At 46.8% G+C, this 14519-nt stretch overlaps 1 protein-coding gene across 2 annotated transcripts in view; it reads left to right on the forward strand.

Annotated features, from left to right (window-relative positions):
* Positions 1–14519, forward strand: part of arfgef3 (ARFGEF family member 3) — a 59233-nt gene that overhangs the window by 30887 nt on the left and 13827 nt on the right. For both annotated transcript variants that reach the window (XM_039621784.1, XM_039621785.1), the window contains exons 24-33: positions 890–1035; positions 1991–2170; positions 2276–2417; positions 2527–2649; positions 3378–3481; positions 3572–3716; positions 3830–3958; positions 4041–4217; positions 4628–4742; positions 12882–12984. In XM_039621784.1, coding sequence (XP_039477718.1) covers positions 890–1035; positions 1991–2170; positions 2276–2417; positions 2527–2649; positions 3378–3481; positions 3572–3716; positions 3830–3958; positions 4041–4217; positions 4628–4742; positions 12882–12984 — 1364 coding nt within the window. The remainder of the gene's footprint in view (positions 1–889; positions 1036–1990; positions 2171–2275; positions 2418–2526; positions 2650–3377; positions 3482–3571; positions 3717–3829; positions 3959–4040; positions 4218–4627; positions 4743–12881; positions 12985–14519) is intronic.

Genomic DNA, 14519 nt, shown 5'->3' on the forward strand with positions numbered 1-14519 from the left:
ATGGTAAACAGTCTAAACTATGTTTGCTTTAATAGCAGGTGAAATTGGCCAAGTTAAAAACTGGCTTCACTTCACAAAGATTTTGGCTTCACTTCAACACAAATAAACCACAGACATCCATTTTTATTTAATAGCTACATTTTCTGCCTTCATTAAACACACCTAAAACAAATTCTGTTACATTTATTTAATTATTGACACATTTTTTTCAGACACACTAAAGTAAAATTATCCAAAAAAACATAGAATTTGCATTTCTAAAGCAAACATGCAGCGTGGTCTGCAGTTCATGCAAGCTGCTGCAGCTGTGAGAGGAAGCACAGCAGCTGTCCGCTCAAACAATGAAGAGACACATACAGGCAGGGGATTCAGTTGTTCCCAGTCAGCTGTGTGCAAACAAAGTGGGAAACACAGGGGGAGACAGAAGACGTCAAAAAGTCAGGAAAAAACTCAAAATGTTGATCATGAAACACAAAATGCGCAACAAGCCAAAAACACGTGTGCAGGAACAGGAGTCGTGTTATTCTTGACAATCACATTCGTTTTTTTCTAGATCGGAAATTAAATATAAATTAAAAACATATTTCTCTATTGAATGTCTTAGAGTGATGTTCAGCTTTTAAACAAATACAGTTTTGTGTTGTATCTGTGGCTCATTTATTTATCACAGATTTAAAGTTTTCACAACTTTAAACATACTCGGTCCCTTCCTGTGGCCTTCTCGATCTCAGGCCTTGGCCAATGACCCAAGGGTCTGGATAACTATGAACCATGCTGAGCATACCTTGTTCTCTTTCTTAATTAGTTTCCCTCATGTGGTTAATTAAAGATGAAGTACAGACAGGAGTAAAGCTCCGAGGCCTTTTTTGTGTCCTCTGCGTGTCTGTAGGAGAAGCCAAGTCGACGTTGGACCGGCGCAGCGCCCTCCATCTCTTCCGTCTGGGTGAGGCCATGCTGCGAATCGTCCGGAATAAGAACCGACCCCTTCTCCACATGATGAGGGCCTGGAGCGTGGTGGCGCCTCATCTGGTGGAGGTAGGATATTACTACCTTCTAAACAGTGTTTTATTTCTCTCTTCTCTCCTTCTGTTAACTTCTCAACCTCTCAGTTGCACAATTGTGTAACTACAGAAGTTCTAATTGCTGCTCTGACATGAGTTGGAACTACAGACAAAGTCAACGTGTTTAAAAGACTAACAAAGGTTGTGCCAACAGTTGATTCATTCTGCCACATGTGAAATACGTGTTAATTAATCTTCTCCTTTTATGGAGATTTACTTCACAGCAGCAGCATCGCAGTAGTTGAGGCAGGTCTCAGTCTTCTGAGTTCGGCTCAGCTATCTCACTGCACCTTAGGCTGCCTACAAGCCTATATGTGTATCTCCAAGCCACTTTGCAACCCACCTCCAGCCCACCTCCTCCTTTTAAGACGGGTCTTGAACTCCAGGCCTCGAGGGCCGGTGTCCTGCAGGTTTTAGATCTCACCCTGGGTCAACACACCTGAATCAAATGATCAGTTCATTACCAGGCCTCTGGAGAACTTCAAGACATGTTGAGGAGGTCATTTAGCCATTTAAATCAGCTGTGTTGGATCAAGGAAACATCTAAAACCTGCAGGACACCGGCCCTCAAGGCCTGGAGTTCAAGACCCCTGTTTAAAAGTGTCTCTAACCTGATCAGTGTTCAATCTGTTATCACTAATGTCTGCTTGTTCCATGCTGTGTCTTACTGCTGCTGTCACCACCTTATACTTTCCATGTATGGACATGGAAGAGTGGAGGGCTCCCAGAAAACTGTGACTGCACACAGAAATGAATCTTCTTTGGATTGTAGTGGCTCTGAAATGAAGTTGTGTAACATCTGTGTCGACCACCTTTTATCTCGCACAGTGGTTTTCCCTTTTTAGCTCAATACACTTCAGGCACTGAGAGAATAAAAGCTTTGAGCTGTTTGAGGCTCTTTAAACACAAAATTTTTGTCGTCATCACAGGCTGCGTGTCACAAAGAGCGCCACGTATCCCAGAAGGCCGTTTCCTTTATCCATGATGTTCTCACAGAGGTGCTGACGAGCTGGGCGGAGCTTCCACACTTCCACTTTAACGAGGCACTGTTCAGGCCTTTCGAGCACATCATGCAGCTGGAGCTCTGCGACGAGGACGTTCAGGACCAGGTGGAGTCGGATCTCGGTTCCTCACAACAACCAAATCAGCCAGCGTTGTTCCGGGCTGTGCGTTCAGTTTGCCAAACAGTTTTTCTCGGGTTTGTCTCCCTGCAGGTAATAACATCGATAGGAGAGCTGGTGGAGATGTGCTCTCCTCAGATCCTGTCAGGGTGGAGGCCTCTGTTCAGCGCCCTCAGGACGGTGCACGGTAGCAAGACTGACACCAAAGACTACCTGCTGGGAGAATACTCCATGGGCACGTCTAACAAGCTTTTTTCCAAAGTTTATCAGCAGAAAGATTTTTCCTGCAGATCTAAAATCAAAGCCACTGAGTTTCCTCCTCTCGTCTCATTGTCTTCCTGCAGGGAAGTCTCAGGCGCCGGTGTTCGACGTCTTTGAGGCGTTCATAAACACTGACAACATCCAAGTTTTTGCCAACGCTGCCACAGACTACATCATGTGTCTCATGAAGTTTGTCAAAGGATTAGGTTTGTCTCACTTATGTGTGCGCTATTTTTCATTTCAAGATATTACTTTTCAAGCCTTTTGGGATTTTATTTTTCCCGGGATCAGGCTAAGTATTTATCTCTTTATTAGATGCTCATAACATGCATGTACATTTTGTATTTACGTCACAGCTTTAATACATCAGGAGAGCGGATTTATGCATCTGCAAATGCTGCGTGCTTCAGTTTTGTGCAGAAATTTAAGAATTTATTTTGATATGTGCTATTATTATTTCTTTTTTTTATCAAAAAAGGCCAAATGCACAAATGCATGGGAAGTTTTCATGCATAAATATGTTCCTGTACATCATCAAAATGTTTTACAAAAAGCACCAAGAGGACACACAAGACACAAAAGCTACTTTCATGTTTTTAAAATCCCAGACATTAATAATTCCTAAACTACGACTGGGAAGCTATTTTTTCTTTTAAAAAGATACTTCATGGTTTTTAGAAGAATCGCCACCATCAAAAGCTTCAAAACCTCACAGAAGGAGAAAGGAGCAAACACAGTGCTGATCACAGTGAGTGGGAGGCAAGCTTCAGCGAGTCACTGACAAAATCAAGAAAACAGCACCACAGAAAAAGCGATCCTGTGTTTTTGAGGGACATGTTCTCTCTGAATGACTCGAAACAACTACAGTGTCATCCAAGTGTTTTTTAAAGCTGACCTTTCAAACTCTGGAGAACTTTTATGCTTTTCTGTGCAGGAGAGGTGGACTACAAAGAGATTGGCGACTGCGTTCATGCGTCAGGTTACAGCTCCACAGACCTCTGCCTGCCTGCTCTCGACTACCTCCGCAAATGCTCGCAGGTGGAAGCTCCACAGATATAAAGTGAGAGCATATTTTTAAGATTTTTCGCTATTATAAAAAAGAAACCGTGTTTTGCATTTGATTAACAGCTGCTGGCAAAGATTTACAAGATGCCGTCTAAGCCTGTGTTCCTGGGTGCGCGGCTCGCCAGCCTGCCGATGAGATCGCAGGAACGCTCGATCAGCAGCGAGGATGGCATGGACTGTGTCCTCCAGGAGTTTGATGACGACACAGGTTTCGCTTTCGCTCCTCTCTGTGCTTCACGGTCTTTGTGTCGTCTAAGAGTCCTCCTCCGTTCTCTCTCCTTCTTTCTCTTCAATGCGTTTTTGTTCTCTTGTGTCCTGCAGGTCTGATCCAGGTGTGGATTTTATTACTGGAGCAGCTCACTGCAGCCGTGTCAAACTGCCCTCGACAGCACCAGCCTCCAACGCTGGAGCTGCTCTTCACTTTGCTCAGAGAAGTCACCGCAGTGCCAGGTGATAAACTTAAAATCAATCCAAAGAAGAAGAAGACAAACCCTACAAACAGCCGCGATGTAACCTGATCTCGCCTCTCCAGGTCCAGGGTTTGGTATCTTTGCTGTCATCCAGCTGCTGCTTCCTGTGATGTCACTGTGGCTGCAGCGTAGCCATGGTGACCACTCTTATTGGGATGTGGCAGCAGCGAATTTCAAACACGCAATTGGCCTATCCTGCGAGCTGGTGGTGGAGCACGTCAACAGTTTCATACACTCAGGTGGGTGGTGTACGTTTCGTCTTCTTTAATTGTCTTCAAGCTAAGAGCAAAGCATGCTGGGAACTTTGCATTTCTAAGCTTTTGTGTAAAAATTCACTGAAAGATTTGACCCGTGGGCGTGGTGCATTAGCACAGTCAGGTGCGCTGTCACAGATCTGATGGACTGTTATTGTTTCTCTTGCGTATAATGTGCTTGTTCTCTGAAGTGAAATGGAGCAGAACTGATCTCGTGTTGTTCCACTGTCCTCCTCTTTAGTCAGATTAAACTGCACCCCCACCCTGTGTGCTCACAGGCTCTGTTGTGGTGTTGTTTGTGTGTGTGTGTGTGTGTGTGTGTGTGTGTGTGTGTGTGTGTGTGTGTGTGTGTGTGTGTGTGTGTGTGTGTGTGTTTCTTCCTTCACTTCCTGCAGATATTGGTTACGAGTCACTGATCAACCAGATGCTGAAGGACCTCTTCAAGCTGCTGGTGGCTTGTGTGTCTGAACCTGCAGAGACCATCTCCAGAGTGGGCTGTTCCTGCATCAGGTGACCACACATCTGGCAGTTGCACACCTGTCGCCACAGTGAAATTAAGTGTGGAACGTCTTTTCAGTTCAGGTTGTCTTTCTCTGTTTTGGGTGGATTGTTGGCTGAGTGAGTGCTTCGGTGGTGGACGCTCGTCCTAAACAAGGATGAAGTTTCTAAAAATAAGGTGCAGCTAGAAGAAAGCTGGACGATTCGTGGAACTGTTTTTAAATCCCGGTAGAACTGCATCCACATAAGCTAGCGCAATCATTTTTTTGCATTTGGAACCAGATGAGTTGTACTTGCATCACATGCATTCAGCTTGTCCCAGGTCCTGGTTTCCTTCCACATATGGCTCTGTATGAAAATCACGTGAAAAGCGATTGCAACAACAAAAACATTATAATCCAGAAACACACTCTGCCGATCCGATCAGCTGTTCATAGCGCTTCCTACGTTGGAAAAAACATCAGTGCGGATTATCACATGTCCGCCTTTACCAGCAAAAACCAGAAGTGACGTCATTTTTTGTGGGAAATGTAGTTTCTCTCCTACAGGGCCTTTCAAAGGTTTCCTGGTGTTTTTCAAAGTCGTGTTTGACTTTATGCCTTTCTGTGTCGTTTCTGGGAGGCTTAGAACTTAAGTTTCACTGTTTGAAATCGTTTATTTTGAAGCACATGTTTCTTTGCAAATTTTGCACAATAATATTTCTTCATTTTCCTTCAGTTAATAAAAATTGGTGTATCTCAAATATGAAACTATGAAGAAACTCAAAATACATTTCCTGTGGTTGGAAACTATTTTGTGCAACTTTTTTTGCATTTACAGTTTTGAGGGATGTAACGAGAGTATGTGTAAAAAAACAAACAAACAAACAAACAAACAAACAAACATGATTTTCAAATTTTTTTTGCAGTTTATTGCACCTTTTTGCATTTTGTGTAGTTACTATGGACTTAATGCATACATATTATTAAAATTTCAAATCAAATCAAATCAAATCACCTTTATTGTCACATCACATGTGCAGGTACACTGGTACAGTACATGCGAGTGAAATTCTTGTGTGCAAGCTTCACAAGCAACAGAGTTGTGCAAAATACAATAACGTGCAACAAGCAAAATAAAAATGGTTAATCTAAAAGTAATAAATATATGTACCATATATAAAGGTATATACATTACTGAATGTGTGTACTAAATATGTTTTTCTACGTGTGTGTGTGTGTGTGTGTGTGTGTGTGTGTGTGTATATACATGTTTTACAAATGAAATAGAGTAAACAATAAAATAAGATATATAAAATATAAAATATACAGAGGTAGGTATGTGCAAAACAGTGGCATTAATGTACAGTATGGAGTGCATAATGTTGAAGTTCCAGTAGTGAGGGTGAGGTGTCTATGACGTGTTCAGCAGTCTGATGGCCTGGTGGAAAAAGCTGTCTCTCAGTCTGCTGGTACGGGACCGGATGCTGCAGAACCTCCTTCCTGATGGAAGTAGTCTGAAGAGTTTATGGCTGGGGTGACTGGAGTCCTTGATGATCCTCCCCGCTTTCCTCAGGCACCGCTTCCTGTAGATGTCTTGGAGGGAGGCTCACCTCCAATTATCCGTTCAGCACACCGCACTACTCTCTGGAGAGCTTTGCGGTTGTAAGCGGTGGTGTTGCCATACCAGGTGGTGATGCATCCAGTGAGGATGCTCTCAATGGCACAGCGATAGAAGGTCCTGAGGATGCGGGGCTCATGCCGAATCTTTTCAGTCTCCTGAGAAAGAAGAGGCGCTGCTGCGCCTTCTTCACTGTCTTGTTTATGTGTACTGACCACGTAAGATCCTCAGCCAGATGTACACCAAGGAAGCGGAAGCTGCTCACTCTCTCCACAGCGGCGCCGTTGATGGTGATGGGGTGTGTACTCCTCTGCACCTCCGAAGTCCACTATCAGCTCCTTTGTCTTTGCGACGTTGAGGGTGAGATGGTTGTCTTGACACCAGTGGGTCAGGCGCTGACCTCCTCCCCCCTGTAGGCTGTCTCATCACCGTTGGTGATAAGACCCACCACTGTAGTGTCGTCCGCAAACTTCACAATGATGTTGGAGTTGTTAGTGGCCGTGCAGTCGTGGGTGTAGAGTGAGTACAGGAGAGGGCTCAGTACACACCCCTGTGGAGCACCAGTGTTCAGTGTGATGGGGATGAGGTGGTGCTGCCCAGTCTGACCACTTGGCGTCTGTCAGACAGGAAGTTAAGGATCCAGCTGCAGAGGAGCTGCTCAGTCCTAGATCCTGCAGTTTCCTGTCCAGCTTCGAGGAACGATGGTGTTGAATGCTGAGCTGTAATCTACAAACAGCATTCTCACATACGTGTCTCTCTTCTCCAGGTGTGACAGGGCAGCATGGAGTGTCAGGGCTATGGCATCATCAGTGGACCTGTTGTGGCGGTATGCGAACTGTAGAGGGTCCAGTGAGTCGGGTAGTGCGGAGCAGATGAAGTCCCTGACCAGCTTCTCGAAGCATTTGCTCACGATGGGGTCAGGGCTACAGGTCGCCAGTCGTTCAATGATGAGATGGTGGAGGATTTGGGTACAGGGACGATGGTGGCCATTTTGAAGCAGGCTGGGACTACAGACAGAGAGAGGAAAGGTTGAAGATATGTGTAAACACTCCAGCCAGCTGAGCCGCGCATGACTTGAGGACGCGGCCGGGAATCCCGTCCGGACCAGTAGCTTTGCGTGGGTTCACTCTCCTGAAGTACCTCCGCACATCCTCCTCAGACACAGTGTGCGCACTGACGTCATCCGCGGTGCGCACACTGTCCGGTCTCCTGGTGTTCGCTGTGTCGAATCTAGCGTAGAATACGTTTAGATCCTCACACAGAGGGCCGTGGTCTGCGGTGTGCTGGTTTTCCCTCTAAAGTCTGTGATCGTGTTTAGTCCCTGCCACATACTCCGAGGGTTGTCAAACTGTTGCTCCACCCTGTCCCTGTACTCACGTTTGGCTGCTTTGATCGTCTTCCGGAGTTGGTAATGTGCGTGTTTGTAGTCCGATGTGTTCGCGGAGGCAAAAGCGGTGCTCCGTGCCGCTAGCGCCGTGCGAACATCTCCGTTAATCCAGGGTTTTTGATTTGGGAAGGATTTAACTGTTCTGGATGGGACGACATCTTCCACGCATTTTCTGATAAATCCACAGACTGAGTCTGTATTCATCGATGTCTTTAGCAGCCACGTGAAACATTTCCCAGTCCGCGTGATCAAAACAGTCCCGCAGCGTAGACTCCGATTGGTCCGACCAACGATGCACCGCCCTCAGGGTTGGAGCTTCCTGTTTCAGCTTCTGCCTGTAGGCGGGTAGAAGCAGGATGGAGCGGTGATCTGATTGGCCGAATGGGGCGCGGGGGAGGGCTTTGTACGCATCCCGGAAAGAGGTGTAGCAGTGGTCAAGAAGCCGGTCTCCACGAGTGTTGAAATGGATGTGTTGGTGGAGTTTTGGTGAGACTTTCTTCAGGTTACCCTTATTAAAGTCCCCGGTCGTGATAAACGCCGCCTCTGGGTGTGAGGTTTCCTCACTGCTGATCGCGCTGTACAGTTCCCTGAGTGCTCGGTCAGTGTCGGCTTGTGGGGGAATGTAAACAGCCGTAATAATCACTGCTGTAAATTCCCTCGGTAGCCAGAATGGCCGGCACTTAACCATCAGGTACTCCAGGTCCGGTGAGCAGAAGGATTTGACCGGGTGCACGTTCGCATAATCACACCAGCTGTTGTTGATCATGAAACACACACCACCGCCTCTGCTTTTCCCAGTAAGCTCCTGTGACCTGTCCGCGCGGTGCACAGAGAACCCCGGTAGTTGTACTGCGGAGTCCGGTACCTTGTCCGATAGCCAGGTTTCTGTGAGGCAGATCACGCAGCAGTCCCGCATCTCTCGCTGGAATGAGATCCGTGCCCGAAGCTCGCACAGCTTGTTCTCCAGAGACTGCACATTAGCCAGTAATAAGCTGGGTAACGGTGGTCTGTTAGTGCGCCGTCTCAGTCGAACCAGAACGCCAGATCTTCTCCCTCTGCGTCGGCGTTTGCGGCCTCCACGGGCCCAGAACAAAGGCGTCTCAGGTGAGATGAATGGGGGGTCTGCAAACGGAGGGTCCGTGTTGCAAAACTTGAACTCCGGAAAGTGATGAGAAAGTCCGTCTTTTATGTCCAGTAAGGTTTGTCGGTCGTACACAAGGAGACATGTGCTACTCGTGAAAAAATAAAGAAAAAGTAAAATTAAACACAAAAAACAGCTGTTGCTTGGGGGAGCTCGCGACGAGGCTGCCATACTCGGCGCCATCTTGATCAGGTTTCACCTGATTTGGGATATAACGGTTGTATTTATGTATAGCAAATGCTCCCAAAAATGGCACAACAGCATGTAAAGGTATAAAGATAACCTCTGGCTCAGACTTGGTTCCTTGGTGGGCTTTAAGATAAGATAAGATAAGATAAGATAAGATAAGATAACCTTTATTAGTCCCACACGTGGGAAATTTGTTTTGTCACAGCAGGAAGTGGACAGTGCAAAAGTTATGAAGGACAATTAGAATAAAATAAGAATAAATACAGTACACAACTGTACAGAATAGAATAAAAATAGAATACTATATACAGTAGAATAAAATAGAATAAAATATACAATAGGATAAAAATAGAATACAAATGTTATATACAACAGAGTGAAAAATACAACGGTTGCCAGAAAGATTATTGCACATTTGTGTTATTGCACATTTGTGGATGTGTGTGTTTGATCAGTTAAGGTCTTTGTTGTGGAGTCTGACAGCAGTGGGGAGGAAAGACCTGCGAAATCTCTCCGTCCCACACCGTGGGTGCCGCAGTCTCCCACTGAAGGAGCTGCTCAGTGCTGTCACAGTCTCATGCATGGGGTGGGAGATGTTGTCCAACAGGGATGACAGCTTAGCCACCATTCTCCTGTCACTCACCACCTCCACTGGGTCCAGAGGGCATCCTAGAACAGAGCTGGCCCTTCGGATCAGCCTGTTCAGTCTCTTCCTGTCCCCAGCAGAAATGCTGCCGCCCCAGCAGACCACACCATAAAAGATGGCTGAGGCCACCACAGAGTCATAGAAGGTCTTCAGGAGTGGGCCCTCCACTCCAAACGACCTGAGTCTCCGCAGCAGGTACAGCCTGCTCTGCCCTTTCCTGTAGAGGGCGTCTGAGTTATGAGTCCAGTCCAGTTTGTTGTTCAGATGAACACCAAGGTACCTGTAGCTGTCCACAGTCTCAATGTCCATACCTTGGATGTTCAGTGGTTGCAGTGGAGGATGTTTGTGCCTGCGGAAGTCTACCACCAGCTCCTTGGTTTTACTGGCATTGATCTGGAGGTAGTTCTGCTGGCACCAGTCCACAAAGTCCTGAGTCAGTCCTCTGTACTCCTTGTCGTCCCCATCAGTGATGAGGCCGACTATAGCAGAGTCATCAGAGAACTTCTGCAGGAAGCACTGGGTGGAGTTGTGGGAGAAGTCTGCAGTGTAGATGGTGAAGAGGAACGGAGCCAGAACCGCTCCCTGTGGGGCCCCGTGCTGCAGACGACCCTGTCCGACACATAGCCCTGAGTCCTCACATACTGCGGTCGGTCGGTGAGGTAGTCCAAAATCCAGGTAGTGAGGTGATGGTCCACTCCTGAGTTCTCCAGCTTGTCCTTCAGAACCGAGGGAAGAATGGTGTTGAAGGCACTGGAGAAATCAAAGAACATGATTCTCACAGTGCTTCCAGCGGTCTCCAGGTGAGCGAGGGAACGGTGCATGAGGTGAATGACGGCATCATCCGCTCCAATGCCAGGCTGGTAGGCAAACTGAAGTGGGTCCAGTGATGAGCTCACAAGGCGCGAGCTGAGCCAGGACCAACCGCTCAGGGTCTTCATCAGGTGGGATGTCAGAGCCACCGGCCTGTAGCTGTTGAGGTCCTTGGGGCGTGAAGTCTTTGGCACTGGAACAACACAGGAAGTTTTCCAGAGCTGTGGGACTCTCCCCAGCCTCAGGCTCAGGTTGAAGAGGTGCTCCATCACACCACACAGTTGATCAGCGCAGGACCTGACGACCCTCGAGCTGATGCCATCTGGGCCCGCTGCCTTCTTGCCATTAATCCTCCTCAGTTCCCTCCTAACCTGGGTGGTTGAGAGAGACAGGCTGGAGCCTTGTGTTGGTTGTGTATTGGATGCTGTTGTTGGGGGTGGGGAGGAGTGAGCAGGGTGAATAGAGGAGGTGTGAAGTGTCTGAGGTGTCAGAGGTGGAACAGCAGCAGTGGGGGTGGGTGAGTCTGCAGCCGATGTTGGAGACTGCCTCATGGCTGAATCAAATCTGTTGAAGAAATAATTCAGTTCATTTGCCCACCTCACATCCCTCCCAGGCAGAGAGTTCTGATGTTTGTGGCCTGAGATGGTTCTGAGGCCTCTCCAGACTTCACCAACGTTATTTTGCTGAAGCTGGTTCTCCATCTTCTGCCTGTAGCTGTCCTTCCCATTCCTTATCAGTCCCCTCAGCTCTCTCTGCACCCTTTTCAACTCCTCTTTGTCTTTGGATTTGAAGGCCCTCCTCTTCTGCTTGAGGACGGCTTTAATTTCTGGGGTAATCCAAGGTTTGTTATTAGAGAAACACCGTACAGTCCTGGTAGGTACGGTGTTATCCACACAGAAATTAATATAGTCCGTAATGCATGTAGTAAGGCTGTCGATGTCCTCTCCGTGGTCGTCACAGATCACCTCCCACACAGTCGACTCAAAACAATCCTTAAGCGCCTCCTCGCTCTCCTGCGACCATCTCTGCACTGTGCGGGTGGCTGGTGGCTCCCTGCGCACTAAGGGCTCATAAACAGGGACAAGGTGCACCAGGTTGTGGTCAGATCTGCCCAGGGGAGGGAGAGGTGATGAACTGTATGCCTCTTCAGCATTGGCATACAGTAAGTCCAGTGTTTTATTATGTCTGGTTGGGCAGGTCACATACTGGGTGAAGGTGGGCAGTGTGGAGTCCAGTGAGGCATGATTGAAGTCCCCTGATATTATGAGGAGGGCTCTCGGAGATTGTGTTTGCAGTCTGCTGACCACAGAGTGGAGAGAGTCACAGGCTGCATCCGCGTTGGCCGAGGGGGGGACGTACACTGTTATCGCGATAACATGCGAGAATTCCCGGGGCAGGTAGTACGGACGCATGCTAACAGCTAACAGCTCAATGTCTCTGCTGCATAGTTGTTCTTTCACAGTGATGTGCCCGGGGTTACACCATCTGTCATTCACAAACACTGCCAGTCCCCCTCCTTTCCTCTTACCGCTGTCTCTTGTCCTGTCCGCTCGCAGCAGCTGGAATCCCGGTAGTGTCACGCTCGTGTCCAGAGTTAGCGGTGTTAGCCACGACTCCGTTAGCAAAGGGTTAAAGGAGGATGTTACAGCCCCGGTGTTTTTGCAGGGCTTGCTCCTGTGTGGAGATGCAGGAGGCTGCAGGCCAGTGTTATTTAAATCCTGCCTCTGCTCCTGTGACGATGTCTACACCGTCTCTGCGGCGTGCCACCCTGTTTGTTCTGTTTTGTTAGTTATAATCTTAGTGCACGTTTGCACATGCAACACCTGCCATACATGTGACAGCTGCTTTACATCACTGATACAGACTCACTCACATCGTGAGTTTTGGACGCTTTCCAAGGTTGTGCGAGAAAGTTGATAGTGGCTCTTTTCTTCTTCTTTTTTTTTTTCTCATCTGTCAGTGTTCGAGCCGAATGGACTTACTCTACTTTTATCTTCACATTCACTCAAATCCTCGAGGTTTCCATACTAATCACAAATATGACGTTTTTACAGTCTGACACTTTGATGTCACTGCATTTGGACTTGTGTGACTCTCTCGTGATGTTTTACATCTTGATTATGCAGAAACAAACATTACTGTAAAAGGTTTGCAAACTTTCAAAGACCGCATTAGACACCACGAGAGGATTGGTCAGAAAGTTTGGCGACACTAAGGCTTTGTTAGTTTTGCTACTCGAGCGGTTTATTCGCAGCAACAGAAATGTCAAATCAAACCATGTCAGCTGTGTTTTAGAAATTGATTTAAAAGATGTTAAAAAATAAAGCGTAGTTTATTTTCTGTGTAATCAGTCCACGGTTGTTCTGCGTCTCTCTCCAGGTACGTGTTGGTCACAGTGGGTCCAGTGTTCACAGAAGAAATGTGGAGGTTGGCCTGCTGCGCTCTGCAGGACGCATTCTCTGCCACGTTAGAGCCGGTCAAGGTACGTGATGAAATGCAGATGTCAGGTGGTGCAGCACCTGGATACAAGTGACCTGGACAGCCCGCTGCAGTAAACCACATAATCCATCCCCAGTTTGAAGCCGCTTGTCCAGACAGAAGTAATCTGAAAGCAGTTAATACCATAGTGCTGGTATTCCACATTAGGCCCAATAACCCCATTTAACCTCCAGTGCACATTATATACTCGCCATCACAGTCCTGCAGCTGTGAGCGATCACTCTTTGTCTCCTCGGAGCAGGAAGGAAACTGCTCTCCTTTCCTTTTTGGTATCAACCATCCTTGACAGAGAGGTTCAGTTAGATATTCTCTGGTTTTTGGATTCTGCAGCTCTTTTGTGTGAATTACCTCAAATTTAGTGTTTTATTTGGATCCCCGTCACTTTTAGCTGTTCTTCTTTAAGTGAGACTTTATCACTTACTGCACAATGAGGCACCATTCAAAGCACAAATGTTCCCAGCTTTCATGGATGAATATAGTCTGAACTGATTTCTTTCTAAATGTTCTTTTAGTTTCTTTTAAAGACCGATTTTACTCATAATTTGAATTAAGTACAGTGTGGCTCTTATGTCCAATAAAGGTACTTTTTTTAAGCGTTGACTTCTGCGAACTAAACCTAATCCTTATCGATCTCCCTTATCGGCTCGGTGCAGCTCCTCGGTTCATCTTCTGTCTGAAATCAGCTGATTTAGCTTCCTTCCTCTTACCTTTAAGTTGTCTTTCTCTTGCAGGTGAGTGAGGCTGCTGCTCTCAGAGCCAGAGCTTTGGACCTGAGCTCACCACGTTAGTGATTTCTGTGCTTCTTTACACATCGAGCTGAGTGTGTGACTGAGTGTCTGGATCAGTCTGAAACCTGAGCTTTTTGCTTCCAGTGATGACTCGTACCTGCACTGATCTTATTATTTTAAACTTTTAAATATCACGTATAAATATGACAGAGAATAATAGTTCCTTTTTAACTGTCTTCTCTGTTTCACTTTCTAATAATGCAATATGTCTCTGCTCGTTCTAGCTTCTATTATTGATACGAGTTCCCTTTGTTGGAACGATATGGCTTCTTTCACCTGCTCAGTAGGCGCTCCTTGAGTCATACCAGTCCTGTTTGGTATGTGTACTCTACGTCATCTCTCCAAAAATAGCCAGTGCGCAAAAACTAAACAGAAGTCTAAAGAAACGACTGAAAGCTGAATGCGAGCAGGATGTTTGTCTCACAATCAGTTTCCTCCTTTCACTCGTTAAATGTTCTACCAGAACATACAGTGTCCTGTTAAAGACGATCTGCCAGCCTGCTCAGCTTTAATGAAAAATTTGTGTTAATTTGTTGATGATGGTTCAGTACCTGCTGAGTGCATGTGCGAGCCGGCAGATTTAGAGCCTCAGCGGGGAGCCGACTCCCGCTGTTCCCTTTCACTTACCAAGGGAACCGCCACTAACCCCGAGTGTGCGTGAGTGTTCGGCAGAGGTGACATGGACGAGCACTTTGTTATTGGATGTCGTGTTCCTGTAGTTCTGAGCCAG

The sequence above is a fragment of the Oreochromis aureus genome, linkage group 13 (genome assembly GCF_013358895.1).
Source record: "Oreochromis aureus strain Israel breed Guangdong linkage group 13, ZZ_aureus, whole genome shotgun sequence".
NCBI classification, from domain to species: Eukaryota; Metazoa; Chordata; class Actinopteri; order Cichliformes; family Cichlidae; genus Oreochromis; species Oreochromis aureus.